Source organism: Colius striatus, chromosome 5 (assembly GCF_028858725.1).
Source record: "Colius striatus isolate bColStr4 chromosome 5, bColStr4.1.hap1, whole genome shotgun sequence".
In the NCBI taxonomy this organism is placed as follows: Eukaryota; Metazoa; Chordata; class Aves; order Coliiformes; family Coliidae; genus Colius; species Colius striatus.
The window spans coordinates 34,827,528-34,846,599 of NC_084763.1; the positions used below are offsets into that span (position 1 = coordinate 34,827,528).

At 40.4% G+C, this 19,072-nt stretch overlaps 1 protein-coding gene across 10 annotated transcripts in view; it reads right to left on the reverse strand.

The window, feature by feature from the left end:
- Positions 1–19,072, reverse strand: part of AKAP9 (A-kinase anchoring protein 9) — a 137,885-nt gene that overhangs the window by 38,217 nt on the left and 80,596 nt on the right. For all 10 annotated transcript variants that reach the window (XM_061997141.1, XM_061997146.1, XM_061997144.1 and 7 more), the window contains 2 exons: positions 9,081–9,289; positions 3,306–3,468 (listed from right to left, as the gene is read on the reverse strand). In XM_061997141.1, coding sequence (XP_061853125.1) covers positions 3,306–3,468; positions 9,081–9,289 — 372 coding nt within the window. The remainder of the gene's footprint in view (positions 1–3,305; positions 3,469–9,080; positions 9,290–19,072) is intronic.

Genomic DNA, 19,072 nt, shown 5'->3' on the forward strand with positions numbered 1-19,072 from the left:
TGCACCTAACTGAAAAGCTCTATCTATCAAGGGCTAAAACTGATATAAAATTCTGTCTCAAATTCCAGAACCTTTCACTAAGTAAATCAACACAGTCATTATGTTTTCATTTCATAAGCTTCCAAGGCTTTTTTTCCCAAAAAAAGGTTACCAGATAAAATCTACAAAGTGCTTCATAGCTCTCACTAGATTTTTGTGTTTAATATGCTTTCTTTGATAGCAAAAAATACATAATTGACTCACGTGTTATATTTTCAAAACAGGCTCTGATGGAGTATTTCATTTAAGTACATTTTACAGGTAAATTTTGCCTTTGATTATATAGACAATATATATAGACAATATTATTGGCATCAATTGGCATCTAGTAAGGGTTAACAAATGCTTTGCTACTATTAATTTATTTGCACAAGCAAATTTTATAGCAGAAGTATATTGCTTAAGAAAAAAAACCTATTTAATTCTAGATTCATAGCTTGTCTGGTGGTAATAGGATTAAAATAATAATAAAAATATGAAAATAAAAACCTCAAAACGTCATGAGGTTCAACAAGGACAAGTGCAGAGTCCTGCATCTGGGGAGGAACAATCTCATGCACTAGTACAGGCTGGGGATTGACCTGCTGGAGAGCAGCTCTACAGAGAGAGACCTGGGAATTCTGGTTGATAATAAACTGAGCATGAGCCAGCAATGTGCCCTCATGGCCAAGAAGGCCAATGGCATCCTGGGATGCATCAAGAAGAGTGTGGCCAGCAGGTCAAGGGAGGTTCTGCTCCCCATCTGCTCTGCCCTGGTGATGCCTCATCTGGAGTCCTGTGTCCAGTTCTGGGCTCCCCAGCTCCAGAGGGACAGAGAACTTCTGGAGACAGTCCAGCGCAGGGCCACCAAGATGATCAAGGGACTGGAGCATCTTCCTTATGAGGAAAGGCTGTGGGAACTGGGGCTTTAGTCTAGAGAAGACTGAGGGACATCTCATTAATAAGTATCTAAATAGTGGATGTCAGGAGGTTAGAACATCCCTATTTTCTATGGTGCCTAGCAACATGACAAGGGGTAATGGGATGAAGTTGGAACACAAAAAGTTCCATTTACACATAAGAAAAAACTATTTTACTGTTCAGGTGAGGGAGCCCTGGCACAGGCTGCCCAGGGAGGTTGTAGATTCTCCTTCCTTGAAGGTCTTGAAGACCTGCCTGGACATGTTCCTGTGTGACTTGATCTATGTGGACCTGCTTCTTCAGGGAGGTTGGACTAGATGATCTCTAAAAGACACTTCCAAACCCTCCTATTCCATGATTCTATGTTACTATGAAAAAATGGATAATAAGGTCTTACTCTGTGGAATGTCATCTTCAAATACAATTTTAAATGGAGTTTTTGCAATAAAGTCTCCCCCAAATGGAAATGCATTTATGAAATGTCAATGAAAAGGCAAGCTCGTAGTTCTTAGTGGAGAATCTGGATATGTCAAAAAATACAGACCCACAAAGCAAATGCTACAGAGGCAAGTTCACAATAAAAACTTTTTTTTGATAAATAAAATTATTCTCTAGTATTCGTTTTTAATTCTACTTGTAGGATTAAACCTATGCAGACAGCTCTGATATCATGACAGCTTCCTACCTTTAAATAAAACTTAACATCTTTTGTTTTTGTTTTAGTCTATTTTACTTTATTACCGAAGATTTGTGAACAAGAACTTTATTTAGACAAAAATATCCTTCAAGGAAAGCAGCAACAGACACAAAAGCTGCCTACATTCTGAAATTCATCAATACTAAACAATTTTGTAAATCCATCTGTGCAAGAATACAAATTCTTAGGTCATCTATGTTTTGGTTGAACATTTCATCTTTTTTGTATGTTAACATATGTTCATGTAGTGGGTCTGGGATGGTAGTGATTTTCCACAGCAGCTCCTGCAGTGCTGTGCTTACTGTTGATATCAATATTATGACTACCGCTCGCACAGCATCAGGGCTGTCCTTCCAGCATTCCTTCCCCCACCTTCACCAATAGCTGTGGGTGGGCATGATCTTGGGAGGGACTATGGCCAGGACAGCTGACCCAGGCTGACCAAGGAGATACTCCATACCATATGACGTCTGCTCAGGAATATAAACTGGGGGAGAGGACCGGGAAGGGGAGGCGAGATTCATTTCTGGCCTTCCCAAAGCAACCGCTACGCGTACTGAAGCCCTGCTTCTCGGGAGGTGGCCGGACATCGCTGCTGATCGGAAGTAGAGAGTAACAGCTTTTTCTGCTTTTGCTTTGCTTCCCGTGCGTGCGGCTTTGCTGTTTCTTTATTAAACTGCTTTTATCTCAACCCACGAGACTCCCATCTTATTTTCTCCCCTTCCCTGGCTTGCTGAGTAGGTGGGGGATAAAGCGGTGTGGTGGGCACCTGGCATCCAGCCAGGCTCAAACTACCACAGTTCAATACAAAATATTTTTCCACTCTTCATATGAAAAAAAAAGTAACAATGCCTCTTTCATATTTTAATCTATTGCCCCTGAAATAAATTTTCCTCCTTTCTAGTTTTGTTAAAGCTATTGAAATGCTGCAGCCAGTACAGGTGTTGACAACACACAATATTTATGCTGGTGAACTGACAGGCTGACAACTGTCCCTCAAATCACATTTTAGACACATGACTTAGAAACCTGCACTTCTTTTCAGGTTTTGTGTGTCCCAGTTATTAAAAGTATGTAAACTGATACTGGATTATCTGTCTACGTAAGAAAAGGAGGAAGGCTGGCAGGGTAGTGTTCTCCAGGAATAACGTTTCTATGAAACTTTACTCTGTGCCCCTACTTTGACATAGAGAAACCTGCTGAGCTTCAGAAATAACAACAACAACAAAATCTTCCTGCTTACTACTACAGAGATTCTACCTGAAAAGCAGGTGGTTTTGCATCTTTTCCAGATTATTACAAACAGACCATGGTAGAAATGCTGAGTGGAAGCAAAACATTCAGCTATCAAAACAATAAAGCTACTTAAAAGAACAAATTAAGTCTGTCACTTTAAAACATATTTTCTTGATGTCAGAAAAGATTATCAGATTTTCCCTGTTGTAACAATCTACAATTTTAAGACAATGAGTGAGACAAATTTGGGAAGCAGAATCACAGCGTTGCTGATGTTGACAGGGAATTCCAGAGGCCATCTTGTCCATAACGATCCAGAAGGCTTATAAAATTTTAAAATTAGCAAAGAAATTGATCTAATTTTCCATTTCTTTACCCAATTAATGAGTAAGTAACGCCAAAGTTCAACACCTCATAAAAAAAAACTACTCACTTTCAGCTTTACTAAGCTCCAATGCCAACTGCTCTCTGGCTTTGGTTTCTTCATTAAGACGTTCCTGTAATTCTTCCTGATACTTGATAAATTCTGAAGCCTCCTGTTGCTTTTTGAAGGACTCTCGCATGAGTTCTGTTTGAGTAATTTTTGCATGTTCAAGCTACCACAGGAAAAAAAATTACACAAGTTAGAAAACCCAAAGTTTTTCTGTTAAATACCAGAATATAATAAGCAGGATAAAGAGGAATATAATTCCTATTTAATTAATAGTTGCTTTACAGTATGATGGGAAGTTTCACATAGTTTCACTGGACATTCAATAAGGTATTTACTGAACACACACTGGCAGACTACAATAGGAAGACTGACTCAGTACAAAAGTCTAAGCAAATAGGTTTTGCTAGTATAGTAAACTCAATGAGCCACCTGTCTAAATCCGTGTCTTGGTTCCGGTAATTCCCATTTATTAGTATATGCTAGATTCACCTTTATTTACATATGAGTTTTGTACCAAATATAAGTAAGCTATAGTCCACCATATATTTAGAATGGCTAAAAAAACATTGCATAGAACTGGCATAAGTTTTGATATCAACTGGCACAAGCGATGCTTCATTTCTCCTTCTCCTTAAGATGTATAAATGAGAACACCAGGAATATGTGAATGTTGAATATATCACACTTTCCAACTAACAAAGCAGTGAAGCAATTTTTCTTCCAACTGCGTCCACCTAACATAACTATTAAGGATTTTTTTTATTCTTCTCTGCTTATCTAATGGGTTAATATTTAATGTATACTATCACAGATGTAATACAATCTCACTACGTCACTATCCTAAACTACCAGAAAACCAGGACTAAAATGCATCAAACTGTATGCTAACTGTCTAGTTTAAACATACCCAAAGTGATAATTTAAAAAAGATTAAAAATTAGAGTTACAAAAGCAAAACAGTAGACAAGGAACGCTTGTTAGAAGCTCTGATTATACAAAACATTCATCTACAACAACAGCAAACCAGAGTCAATTACCAAGAAGATCTCAATTGTTAACATTTATAGTCTGTATCTGCCTCTGTGAGGGACACAAATACAAATCATCAGATTTGAACCATACACGAGTTCTTTGTGTGGCTTGTATTCAAAGACAACTTATTTTAAACAAGAACAATGTCAGAAAATGAAATGTGTATTTCCTGATAATATCTTTTTTTCCCCCTTTCCTTTTTATTATTAGAGATATAGGCTCGTATTTGTAAGTTAGTAACATCTATGGCTTTGCTACCGTTTTAAACATATTCTTTCTCTTGATTTCTTCAAAAAGAAAAGCTTTCTTACCATGTCTAGCAAAGTTAATTAATATAATAAACTTGATTTAAAATCTCAGAAAAATAGGTTAGGAACATTTCATGGAACATTGCTAAAAAAATAATCCACTTAAAAAAATACACTTGAACAAGAATATCTGAATGATCAATGCATCTCTTATACAATACACTGAATTTTAATTACTTTTTTTCCTGCAGCATTCCTTTTTAGATGGATATCATTAATGTGTATTATTTATTCTGTAAAAAAAAAAAAAGGTATAAATGTTGCAGCTGAATACCTGCTCTGGTTTGGAATATTTAAAAATCACAGAGCATCCTTAGATTTTGAAGTGTTTAATGAAAGACTCATCTTAGATACCAAGGGTCTACTAAACGACAGGTTTACTTGTACCACAAAAATGGCTTACTCAAATGCACCAAATACTCCAACTAAATCTCAGGATGAAAATTATTCTCCATCTCTTTTCAATAATAGTAACTCAAGGAAGTATTAAAAATATCCCAGGATAAAACAAAAAAAGAAGCATAAATGACATGATTTTTCAAGAACAACAATTTCTTCATGTGATCACTTGTTGAAGCCATTACCAAGCTTGTGCTAATATTACTAGTCAGTGCATGAATGCTCTAAAACAACAATCCGAACTGACTGCAGACTCCTGCTTCAAATTATTCAGTGAGAAAAATGCAATGTAACAAGTAACACTGAAAGGCTTCAAAAAGAGAACTCATATCTCATATTTCTGTCATTCAATAACATTCAATGACACACTATTTTTGCATCTGCTAAATTTATAAATGAATTAAGTGAATTGTATTAAATTAAAGCCTTTTCAATGCCCATTAAAAACCGTTTAGGAAAAAAGTCTGTCAGATAAGTTTATAGCATTTTTCACTGCATTCTCTTCTATTTCAGACGGTTTAAAATATAATTTCTTTTAAAAAATATATACTTACTGAATAGGGAGGTGTAGGCAAGGAGATTTTAGAGATAACTTTTAAAATCTGTCCATTTTTTTTGTGTCTGAAGTGAAAAATTGAAGTATTTACAACTACAGAATTATTCTCATCCAAGTGTTCAGTGAAAGGAAAAGGATACGGTAAAGGCACACGAGATTCAACCTCATATGTGTCATCTTCTTGGCTTTCAGTCTGCAAACCACTAAACAGACTAGATGCCCAGTAGGTGCGGTAAGAATCCATTCCAAAAAATATCGCTGTTGCTGGTTTCTCAACTGTCATATGGGTATTTTTTTACACTAGTTAGGCTGTTTTAGAAATTCCTAACAGTACATTTAACAGTTTGTAGACATATATCAGCACCATCGGTGACAAACCTACTCAGAATCAGCAGGAAGCTTCAGATCACATTCTCAAGCAGAGTTAATTCAGGAGTAGATTACTCCAAAATAGAGAGAAGTGCAAGAAAACTTCACATGTTCACTCCTAAAAATTCTTCTTAGAGAATTTTGGTATGAAAAAGCAACTGAAATCTTCCAGTAGAAGCTGGCAGGTGATTTCCAAAGCAAGGAAGCATATTTTTGTTTTACTGCACAAGTATGCTGCAGCAAACAAGTAAGGCAGTAGAACAGAAATTAAAAATTATTTTCCATCTCCACTACAGCAAATGAAAGAAAAATATAGATGTGTCACTATTTGCCTTCGTTCTTGCCTCTTGGAGTTAATTCAACAGGAGGAACTTTCTCAAACTTGGTTAGTTTGAAGGCTTCCTGTTAAATACCTCACAACTGAAAGAGCTCAGGGGAGTGGCCTGATTTGTTTACCTATATATACGACCAGCAAGTGGAATTTGAATTTATACACCCACTATATACCTTGCCTGAAAAGACCAAAACTGCCCTTCAGGTCTGAAAGCTTGTGCTCAGACAGGTCTCAAATAATTACTTTGATCATTTTGCCAGGTTTCTGTCATCCTTTTAAGTTTATTTGAAAAGATGGGGAAGGTTTAGGCTGGATATGAGAAGGAACTTCTTTACTGAAAGGGTTGTCAGGCACTGGAACAGCCTGCCCAGGGAGGTGGTGGAGTCAATGTCTCTTGAGGTGTTTAAGAGCCGGTTGAATGTTGCACTTAGGGAAATGGTCTAGTGGTTAATAGGGCTAGAACAAAGGCTGGTCTCGATGACCTTAAAGATCTCTTCCAGCTGAAACAATTCTATGATTCTATGTCTGTATGCACAATACAACTGATTAAGAGGAAAGATTAAAATCTTTTCTGCCTACAATTAGTTTTAGATTGTAAAATACTGCAGAGTAGAAAAAAATCCAGTTTCTGAATACATAAAATATTTGTGCAGTCACCTACCAAACCTTGGTATATACAGGAACTCTATACAATCCAGTAAGAACACAGCAAACATTGCAAAGGAGAAAAGCTTGAACACCTGCACAGTATCTCTATAGAACAGCTAGAAAAAGATGTCATTATTTATACTTAATACTGTGGGAAAATGTGTAAATAGATTAACATTTTATGAACTTCAAAAACCTGAAAACAACAGATATGATCATCAGGGATGAATCTGAATTTGTATAATGCATATCAATGAAAGAATGTGTGTGCATGTGTTTCAGACAAAACATAAATCTATTGCTGGTATTTGCAAAGTCTCAGCTACAAAAGTATCAAGGGAAATGAAACTTTCTCATCCATCGCTACTAAATAAAAATAAACCACTTAGAATACAATGAATACTTGTACTGGCATAATGAAAAGTAAATACTTACAGCAAAAAGTTATAAATGTAAAATAATTCAGAAGCATATATAAAGCTACTCTATTTAAAGATCAGCAGTGGAATGTTCAGGAAAAAGAAGAACTAAGGGGAATAATTGACAATACTTTTATAATTGCAGCAATGAATTCTTAATTACTGTAAAAGTTTGTTTTCTCTGTCTATATCACGTGTTCTTATCATATTAAAAAAATATATATATATTTTAAGACCTCCATATATTGTAGTATCTGTATATTCTTTTCATTATGAAATACTATGCCTTAAGATGAAAAAAGACCTCAAAAGCCCAACATCTCTTTCTTATTTGAGCATGAGTTCATTTAAAGAGAGTTGCTGCAGAACAAGTTTGCAAATAAATGCAATGCAGAAACTCACTTGCAGATCTACCAGACTACTTGCTTTAGTAAGCCGGGGGGGGGGGGGGGGAGGGGGGGGGGGGGGGTTGAATTTGTATTTAAATTACTTTTAACTTTATTTAGTCATAAAGTAGTCTGTTGGGTTTTTTTTCTTTTAAAAATAAGAAAAGATAGTATCAACTTCATATTCAACGTGTTTTTCAAAAGCAACAAATACTTAAGGGCATAAAAGTTGTAAAGTATAAGACAGATGAATGTTCATATTACTTTTACTGTCACAGTTTTTTTTTCTCCATTTCCAGTAGACATGATTTACACATTTTACACCTAGAGACAAGAACATTAAATAATATTGTTACTAGGTTAACTAATAGATCAGTCTGTAGCATAAAACACACTGTACCCTTTGCATTGTAGTCTCAAAACTGATTAAAGTGCTGACTCTAAAGACTGAGTTCTTCAAGATAGCTTAAAAAGTTACAGTGAAGCTGAGTTTTATGTAAATCTCAATGTGAAGGTATCAAAGTAATGTAAAAGTAAAGCACATGTGATTTGAACTGCCTGAGCTAGGTATATAGCTATCATTTCAATTAACAGGGAAGTAGTCCAGAGAGCAACTAACATCCCACCATGTAAAAGTACCCCAACAGCAAACAAAAAAGGAGTACCATACACTGCCTCATTTTTGATGGGTATTCATGAATCACATACCTCACAAACAATGGAGAGCTGGAGTGCGGACTCCAGCTTAACTGGAGTGCTTAACAGGTCATGTTTAAATCATAGTTGGAAGAGACAGCAGGAGAACTCCACCTTTACTGGTCAGTTGATGGACTAAAATGTTATCGAGAGAACTGGGCACAGTTCCCCTTAACTCTCCCCTGCTGAGGGGCAGCTCAATGTGCCCTGATACCTCCTGTCTCATCTCTGGATTGCAGTAGAATGCAGATGGCCCATGTGAGCAATGAAAGAGTGCCCTTCATTGATAACCTTGCCTGAATTCAGGCTTCATCTCTAGTCCAATGAAGATTTCTAAAATGAATTTAAATTCATCAGTAAAATCATGCTGGAGCAGACTTTTTTGAGTACAGACACCTGAAGTATTGTTTCAGCTACAGTTACAGCTGTAGCCTAGAGCTTTTAGGGTTATAAAAGACACATTCATGAGAAAAAGAGGAGAGGAGAGGAGAGGAGAGGAGAGGAGAGGAGAGGAGAGGAGAGGAGAGGAGAGGAGAGGAGAGGAGAGGAGAGGAGAGGAGAGGAGAGGAGAGAAAATTCAAAATGCTTAGAGAAGAGAAGGGACAAAATTCAAAATGCTTCATCCTACCTGATTTGAAGTTTCATTGATAGCTTCCAGAAGCTTTTCAACAGCGGCTTGTAGTCGAGAACTGACATTCAGAACGAGTTCCTCATTCTCAGGATCTATTTCCACTCCACTTTCTGCAAGATGTTGGCTTAGTAGTCCTTCATCCACGGCTCCTGACCATATGTTAATACCATCATCTCCCACACTACCATGATATGAGGAACAGGACTCTGGAAAAACAAGAGTTACCTTTTCACACAGGCTCTTAGCACTAAAAACATGAAAAAACTGTACATGTATATGATTAAAAATTATAAAATGATTAAAATATTTGTATTGGTCACAAAAGAGAGAAAGGTAAATAGCACATACTAAAATTTATATACACAAGATACACAATGTCTTAGCTAAAAACAAGCAGAAGGGAAAGAGAAAAGGAGATACTAACAGAATATTTTAGACATTTTTTCAGTATAGTTTTGGGCTGAGGCTCACCTTCAAACTTTTTAATTGCACAATTGTCTTTAAAATGCAATCAAGTTAAAAAAACACCCAGACTGTCAGTCCCTGTTTCATCAATATCTAGCTATGTTAGTGTGCATTAACTCAGAACTGTTCAACCTAGCAATTCAAAAGTATAGACTCAAGTGCATAAAGGCAGCAACACCCAAGTAATTCAGACAACTTATCAGGAAAAACAGACTACAATACAGAACATGAACATTCAGCATTATTATCAGCAAACTGAAAATTGATTAAAACTGGTACCCAAATAAAGCAAGTATAGTGCTGCAGCTCTCTCTGTGCATAGGCCACCTGGGACCTGCCTATTTCTCAATCTTCCCAAGTCTGATTCAGTTTAAAGGCATTGTCCATAAGACACAAAGTTTGCTTATGGTATTAACTGACAGTTATTCATCCAGAAAACAGCAAATTTGCCTTATTTAGAACTCAGGCATACACTTAAGCAAGACAAGTGAAAGCAAACTTGTGAGCTGTGTTAAAAATCACATGAAATAACAGTATGAAATAACAATACAGTAGTACATCACAATGGTAGATGATTGTTGATATCACTTTTTAAAAATGTTAAATGTTAAAAAGTGTTGTGTCATTAGGCTGTTAGATTTGAAATGCAGAAATAAATGCTTTTGTAGATTTTTTTTTAAATGACTTTGCTTTAATAAAGTAATACTTTGGAAATGTATTTAAAAGAAAAAACTGTTTCGGTATTTTGTTGGGTTTTTTTAGAACAATTAGATGTTTCTTCTGCTTAAGTTTTTCTCAAAAAACACCTTCTTAAGAATAGTCAATGTCTGTTTAGCAATACAGTTGAAATACTGCATTATCTTTGAGTTTAAGTTTGTGGTTTCTCTGAGAATTGTGACTGCTGAACTGGAACAGTTCATTTTCTGACAGCACACTGAATATTTGCAATGGGTTTGGATGGCATAAAAGCTTTCCCATAGCTTCCCCCTAATGTTCTACCCCCTGCAGTGTAAGGAAGACTTACAAAATGAACAATTTAACATTTTTTATTCAATAGCATTTTGATTTTCACCACCCAAATTTTAGTTGGCTCCAAGTGTCCCAAAATATCAACAGTGATGCAGCAGCTTTATCCTAAGAGTAGAAAGGATCTTCATTTAGGATGGACATCCAGCAGCACGAGTATTTCCAAATGCTATGCCAAAGTATTGGTTAAAGACTGAGTTGAAGGAAAACGTATTCCCTACTGTGCCACCAACACACTTACTGCAGCACCTGATGCTCTTTGAGGGCCACCCATCTTAAGTACTGATCAGGTAAGACCCTGCTTAGCTTCAGAGATCTCACAAAATAAAAGACCACAGTACAGTAGCACAGCTATAAACAAGATAAAACGATATATTACTTGATGAAGTAAAGTTATCTATGTAATGTTCCTGCTTTCATTCTCAAGCTAAACCCATAACTCATGTCCCATAACGCTTATATTTGAGTATACTGTTTGCTTGAGAGCTACAGTTGAACTGTGGAATCATGAGTGTATGTTGTCAAATACAAAAAAAAATATTATATGAAGCAACTGCAGAAATGTGAAGTCTGTTGCAACATCAGCTGAACTTCTGGCTGACTGGAAAATTCTAGAGAAAAAATTTAAAACATTGATGTCTTCTCAGAATATAATCTTTTAAAAGTCAGGTCTGAAGTATGTTTCTTAAATTAGTTGCATCACTAATACTATAACTTCTTGACAATGTCCAAAACAGTACAATTTGGCCTACAAGAACTAATGACAAAACCTGTGAGAATTCTGTTTATAATGTGTGGTTCACAACTCAAATTAAAAAATCAATGGCAAAGGATAAATGTAGATGCCCATACTATAACATCTATGGAGTGGCACTTAAGAGTGGAAGTTCACATTAGATGTCTTCCCAACTGCAAAGTGAAAATCTCACTAGCTTTTCCACCTGAAAATGGTCTCAATACACAGCATTGTAGTACAGCCTCTTTCCAGAAGATTTTCAGTAGTGGCATCAAGAAACAGAAATGTTGTCAAGTCTTATTACCCACCCCTGGCAGCTGAATGCCTAACCCTATTTTACTAATGATGATATATAATTATGATAAATCTCTCACCCCAAAATAACTAAAATAAAATTCTCAGCAACAGTTCATATTTTTTCCTTACAGTTCAGCATGTCTGATGTTATAGCCCAACGAATCCTAAGAAAAGTGTTTAATTGCACAGTGCTTACTCAGAAGATTCAGATACATAATTGTTTGAGCTGCCACAAACTGACATTTATGAAGCAATACATATTTTACATCATGTTGAGGTAGTATCTCAGTTTACTCCTTGAATTCCACTGAGGAATGAAGGTTAAGGGTTACATGTTGAAAACAAAACACATCAGTTTTATGGCACTGTAGTGGGTCTGGGACGGTAGTGATTTTCCACAGCAGCTCCTGCAGTGCTGTGCTTACTATTGATATCAATATTATGACTACCGCTTGCACAACATCGGGGCTGTCCCTCCAGCATTCCTTCCCCCACCTTCACCAATAGCTGTGAGTGGGCATGATCTTGGGAGGGACTGTGGCCAGGACAGCTGACCCAGGCTGACCAAGGAGATATTCCATACCATATGACGTCAGCTCACGAATATAAACTGGGGGAAAGGAGCAGGAAGGGGAGGCGAGATTCATTTCTGGCCTTCCCAAAGCAACCGCTACGCGTACTGAAGCCCTGCTTCTCGGGAGGTGGCCGGACATCGCTGCTGATGGGAAGTAGAGAGTAACAGCTTTATCTGCTTCTGCTTTGCTTCCCGCGCGCGCGGCTTTGCTGCTTATTTATTAAACTGCTTTTATCTCAACCCACGAGATTCCCATCTTATTTTCTCCCCTTCCCTGGCTTGCTTCTCGGGAGGTGGGGGGTAAAGCGGTGTGGTGGGCACCTGGCATCCAGCCAGGCTCAAACTACCACAGCCCTTTTGGCGCCCAACGTGGGGCGAGATAATAGCAGATTTACATTAACTGCATTGCAATTACAGTAAACCAATGAGAGCAAAGTTCCTGTGCTGGTCACGGAGCCTTGCTGTTATGCAGCTTATCTTACACTTTCTAATGTTTGGGAACATGATGCTCCTAACATTGACTCTCGGCTGTGCTTTAACCTTAATAGCTTTGCTAAGCTGGCTATATAATTTTGTGAAGAGGATGAAAGGGCCTGGGAACATGATGGCCCAAATAATAATAGCAAGTCTCATTCTGTTACTGATGAATTTAGTGTGCTGTGGGAGCTATCTTGTGGAGGCCATGGGGCAAAGCACCTCTTTCTCCTCAGCTCGGACTGATCTAGACAATTCTGTTACACAGACTTCCCAGGTCCTTAGTCACCCTTATACGAGAGTTTTAATATTACTAATTAACATGGTTGGTATATTATATATCTTGTGGAATCTGGAGTCATCTGGGTATCAGAGAGTACAAATTTGCGATGGAAACATGTTAAAATGCCCCCTGAAGCGGCCAGTCCCTGGGTGGCAGGGTATGTGGATGAATTTAGGCAAATTCCTAGGACGGTTATCACCTCCTGTAATCTGGGATTTTACATCTGAACAGATAAAAAAACCCTGCTTTACTGACACGCTACCTGATAGAAGGGTGTCTTACCTACCCTAATGAGGCCCATCAGGTTCAGGCACTATACTGGGGCCTAGCCTCTGCCTACCGAGCTGCATTCCAGTCCTCTCAGAGAACTGTAATTGAAATGGAAACTCAAACGGTACCTGAGACCAACATAGTTGAGTCAGTCGCAGTCCAGCCCTCTCAGAGAACTATGGCCGAGGTGGAAATTCAAACTATACCTGAGACCAACATAGTTGAGTCAGTCGCAGTCCAGCCCTCTCAGAGAACTATGGCCGAGGTGGAAATTCAAACTATACCTGAGACTACCATGGTTGAGTCAGGGAACCAAACAACAACCACAGTGGTTGCCCCAGTAGTGAAAAAGAAGCAGTGGATAAGGAGGTCAAGTCCATATCATCGATTAGTAAGGGCAGACGAGGAGGAAGAGGAAAGGCTAGAAGAAGAAACTGGTCCTTCGGTAAGGAGATCAGGAGAAGTGAGAGAAATCGAAAAGGAAATGGAAACTACTCGGTCCCTCACCTCAACAGAACTTAGAGATATGCGAAAAGATTACAGTCGCCAGCCAGGTGAGCGGATTGGTGCCTGGCTGCTCCGATGCTGGGATAACGGGGCTGACAGTCAACAATTGGAAGGCAGAGAAGCCCAACAGCTAGGATCTCTTGCTAGGGACCGGGGAATTGATAAAGGCATTGGAAAGAAAACCTCAGTTTGTAGTCTCTGGAAACGACTCCTCTCAAGTGTACGGGCAAGATACCCATTCAAGGAAGACCTTGTAAATACCCGAGGAAAGTGGACTAGAGCTGATGAAGGGATCCAATATCTAAGGGAATTAGCTGTGTTGGAAGTCATCTATGGTGATCTGGATAATGTTGAGGCCTCCACAGATCCAGACGATGTCCAGTGTACACGGGCCATGTTGAGAAAAGTGATCCAGAGTGCCCCAGCTACATATTCTAATATCCTGGCAATGGTGTATCATCCAGACATGGACATACCAACAGTGGAGAGGGTATCTTCTTGGTTACAGAACTATGAAGAGAGCCTCTGCACCTCCTCATCAGTGTGGGATGATGGCCTGATTGTTAGATCTGCCTCAAGAACTCAGTCATCCACTGTCCCGACCAGGGGAAAGGGAAGTCCCAGACGCAGGAGTACACCGCGAAATGAACTCTGGCTCTTTTTGCGTGGCCAAGGAGAGGATATGAGGAAGTGGGATGGTGAACCCACTTTTAAGCTAGAAGCGCGTGTACGTGAACTAAGGGGGAAGGCAGCTGTTAGAAAAGGACCGCCCAAGAGGGCTGTCAGCAGAGTGGCTGCCAAAACAAAAGAGGACAATCAACAATCTCCAAGACATAGAAGAACTGCAACTACTTCCTTCGAAGCCAATGAGGAGACTTCAGGTCTGCAATTGCAAGGATCAGATAGCGAATACTCTGATGAAGAACAGAAATAGAGGGTCCCTGCCTCCAGCCAGGAGGAGGAAAGGGATGACCGAATCTACTGGACTGTGTGGGTTCGATGGCCTGGCACATCAAACCCACAAAGGTATAAAGCCTTAGTAGACACAGGGGCACAGTGTACATTGATGCCATCAAGGTATAGAGGCACAGATTCTGTCTGGATCTCTGGAGTGACAGGGGGATGTGAAGAATTATCTGTATTAGAGGCTGAAGTGAGCTTAACAGGGGACAAATGGAAAAAACACCCCATTGTGACTGGTCCAGAGGCCCCTTGTATTCTTGGCATAGATTACCTCAGGAGAGGGTACTTCAAAGACCCCAAGGGGTATCGATGGGCTTTTGGTATAGCCACTGTAGATACAGAGAAAATCAAACAACTCTCTAATTTACCTGGCCTCTCAGAAGACCCTTTTGTTGTGGGATTGCTGCAAGTTCAAGAGCAACAGGTACCAATTGCTACCAGGACAGTGCACCGGAGGCAATATCGCACGAACCGAGATTCCCTGGCTCCCATCCGTGAGTTGATTCATCAACTGGAGGCTCAAGGAGTAATTAGCAAAACTCATTCTCCATTTAATAGTCCCATATGGCCTGTGAAAAAATCTGATGGAGGGTGGAGGTTAACAGTAGACTATCGTGGCCTGAACGAAGTGACACCACCACTGAGTGCTGCTGTACCAGACATGTTAGAGCTCCAGTATGAACTGGAGTCAAAAGCAGCCAAGTGGTATGCTACGATTGACATCGCTAATGCATTCTTCTCAATTCCATTGGCAGCAGAGTGCAGGCCACAATTTGCCTTCACATGGAGAGGTGTCCAATATACCTGGAATCGATTGCCCCAGGGGTGGAAACATAGTCCTACTATTTGCCATGGTCTAATCCAAACTGTGCTGGAAACGGGTGATGCCCCTGAACATTTACAGTACATTGATGACATAATTGTATGGGGCAACAAGGCAGAAGAAGTGTTTGAGAAAGGGAAAAGAATAATACAGATTCTCCTGAAAGCTGGTTTTGCTATAAAAAGAAACAAAGTAAAGGGACCTGCACAAGAGATACAGTTTTTGGGCATAAAATGGCAAGATGGGCGTCGGCATGTGCCTATGGATGTTGTGAATAAAATAGCTACTATGTCTCAACCGACTAATAAGAAAGAAACACAAGCTTTCCTGGGCCTTGTGGGATTCTGGAGGATGCATATCCCAGGTTATAGTCAGCTTGTGAGCCCTCTCTTTAGAGTCACCAGAAAGAAGAACTGTTTTGAGTGGGGCCTTGAGCAACAACAAGCTTTTCAACAAATTAAACAGGAAATAGCTCGTGCAGTCGCCCTTGGGCCCATCCGTACAGGACCAGATGTGCAGAATATCCTCTACACTGCCGCTGGAGAGCATGGTCTCACCTGGAGCCTCTGGCAGAAAACATCTGGAGAAACCCGAGGTCGACCATTAGGGTTTTGGAGCCGAGGATATCGAGGATCGGAAGCCCACTACACCCCAACTGAAAAAGAAATACTAGCAGCATATGAGGGACTTCGAGCTGCTTCAGAAGTCATTGGCACAGAAGCTCATCTCCTCTTGGCACCACGTCTGCCTGTGTTACACTGGATGTTCAAAGGGAAAACCCCTTCTATACATCATGCAACCAGCGCTACATGGAGTAAGTGGATGGCGTTGATTACACAACGATCTCGGCTGGGGAAATCTAATCGCCCAGGAATCCTGGAAGAAATCATGGACTGGCCAGAAGGCAGAGATTTTGGAGCATTGCCTGAGGAAGTAGCTCGCGCCCAAGAGGCACCACCATATAATGAATTGTCAGAAGATGAGAGGCATTATGCTTTGTTTACTGATGGATCCTGCCGCGTGGTAGGAAATCATCGTAAGTGGAAAGCTGCTGTGTGGAGTCCCACACGACGAGTTGTTGAGGCCACTGAAGGAGAAGGTGAGTCAAGTCAGTTTGCTGAAGTGAAGGCTATCCAACTAGCTCTAAAGATTGCAGAACGAGAGAAGTGGCCAGTACTCTATCTTTACACTGACTCCTGGATGGTGGCTAATGCTCTATGGGGATGGCTACAGCAATGGAAGAAGACCAACTGGCAGCGCAAGGGTAAACCCATCTGGGCTGCTGCATTATGGCAAGACATTGCTGCTCGGGTGGAAAATATGACTCTGAAAGTACGTCATGTAGATGCTCATGTGCCAAAAAGCCGTGCCAATGAAGAACAATGGAATAACCAACAGGTAGATAAAGCTGCTAAAATTGAACTAGCTCAGGTAGATCTAGACTGGGAGCGTAAAGGTGAGCTATTTATAGCTCGATGGGCCCATGAAACATCAGGACATCTGGGAAGAGATGCAACATATAGATGGGCTCGTGATCGAGGGGTGGACTTGACCATGGAAGCCATCACACAGGTCACCCATGAATGTGAAACATGTGCCGCAATCAAGCGAGCCACACGAATCAAGTCTCCCTGGAACAGAGGCCGATGGCTGGGTTTTCAGTATGGTGAGGCCTGGCAAATTGACTATGTTGGACCACTACCACGAACACATCAAGGCAAGCGGTATATACTCACCATGGTGGAAGCAACTACTGGTTGGTTGGAAACATACCCTGTAAACCATGCCACTGCCCAAAATACTGTCTTGGGTCTTGAAAGGCAAGTTTTGTGGCGACACGGCACTCCAGAAAGAATTGAATCAGATAATGGAACTCATTTTCGAAATAATCTCATAAACTCCTGGGCAAAGAAACATGGCATTGAGTGGATATACCACATCCCCTATCACCCACAAGCCTCTGGAAAGATTGAGAGATATAATGGGTTACTAAAGACCATGTTGAGAGCACTGGGCAATGGGGCATGGAAGCAGTGGGATAAAAATTTAGCAGAAGCCACTTGGCTGGTCAATAGCAGAGGTTCAACTAACCGTCCTGGTCCTGCCCAAACAAAACCACTACATACTGTGGGAGGAGATAAGGTCCCCGTAGTGCACCCAGGGAAATGGCTGGGGAAGGCAGTATGGGTTGCACCTCCCATGGGAAAAGGCAAACCCATTCGTGGGATTGTCTTTGCTCAAGGGCCTGGCTGTACTTGGTGGGTGATGAGAAAGGATGGGGAAACACGATGTGTACCTCAAGGAGACTTAACCCTGGGGGAAAAATAACCTGTTATGTGAGTTATCTGTTGTAGATGAACTTTGCAAGAAAAACCGAACAAGTGGACAAACCAAGCCGGTGCTGGTGCCCAACACTGAACATACTGTTTCCCCTGGCCTGGATATTCATCTTGATGGATGAGACAGAAGTTATGACCTGCTCCAGTGAACATCTACAGAGGATGAAAGATATAAGAATGTTGTTTGTTTGTTTGATGCAAGATGCAAGAGGGAATACAAGAATGATGTTTGTCTGTTGAAGAGTGGGGGTACTGGTTAATGAGAGTATATAAGAATGTATATGGATTGTTAAGATGGTTTGTCTGAGCATGACATAAATGGTATGGAATAAGGGGTGGAGACTGTAGTGGGTCTGGGACGGTAGTGATTTTCCACAGCAGCTCCTGCAGTGCTGTGCTTACTATTGATATCAATATTATGACTACCGCTTGCACAACATCGGGGCTGTCCCTCCAGCATTCCTTCCCCCACCTTCACCAATAGCTGTGAGTGGGCATGATCTTGGGAGGGACTGTGGCCAGGACAGCTGACCCAGGCTGACCAAGGAGATATTCCATACCATATGACGTCAGCTCAGGAATATAAACTGGGGGAAAGGAGCAGGAAGGGGAGGCGAGATTCATTTCTGGCCTTCCCAAAGCAACCGCTACGCGTACTGAAGCCCTGCTTCTCGGGAGGTGGCCGGACATCGCTGCTGATGGGAAGTAGAGAGTAACAGCTTTATCTGCTTCTGCTTTGCTTCCCGCGCGCGCGGCTTTGCTGCTTATTTATTAAACTGCTTTTATCTCAACCCACGAGATTCCCATCTTATTTTCTCCCCTTCCCTGGCTTGCTTCTCGGGAGGTGGGGGGTAAAGCGGTGTGGTGGGCACCTGGCATCCAGCCAGGCTCAAACTACCACAGGCAGTTCAGAATATAAAGCTATTTACTACCTTATTCCTGGCACATTGTTCGGAAACAAGGAGCTCATGAAGACATTAAGACAATGTTCAAGGAATACCATAACCACAGAGGCTTCTCCAGAGCAACCTGCATTACTGCAGTCCCAAGGTACAATATCTGAGGGAGAAGAACACCAAAGCCTAGTGGCTCTGTCACCCTGATTCCTGGCCCAAATCTCCAGATGTAATTGACTCACTGCATTCCTTTGTATAAGTGTTTTTCACTTCCAGTGATATGTTTTATGACTGAAATTTGAACTTTACTTGCTCTGCTAGAAATAAAACTGTGTC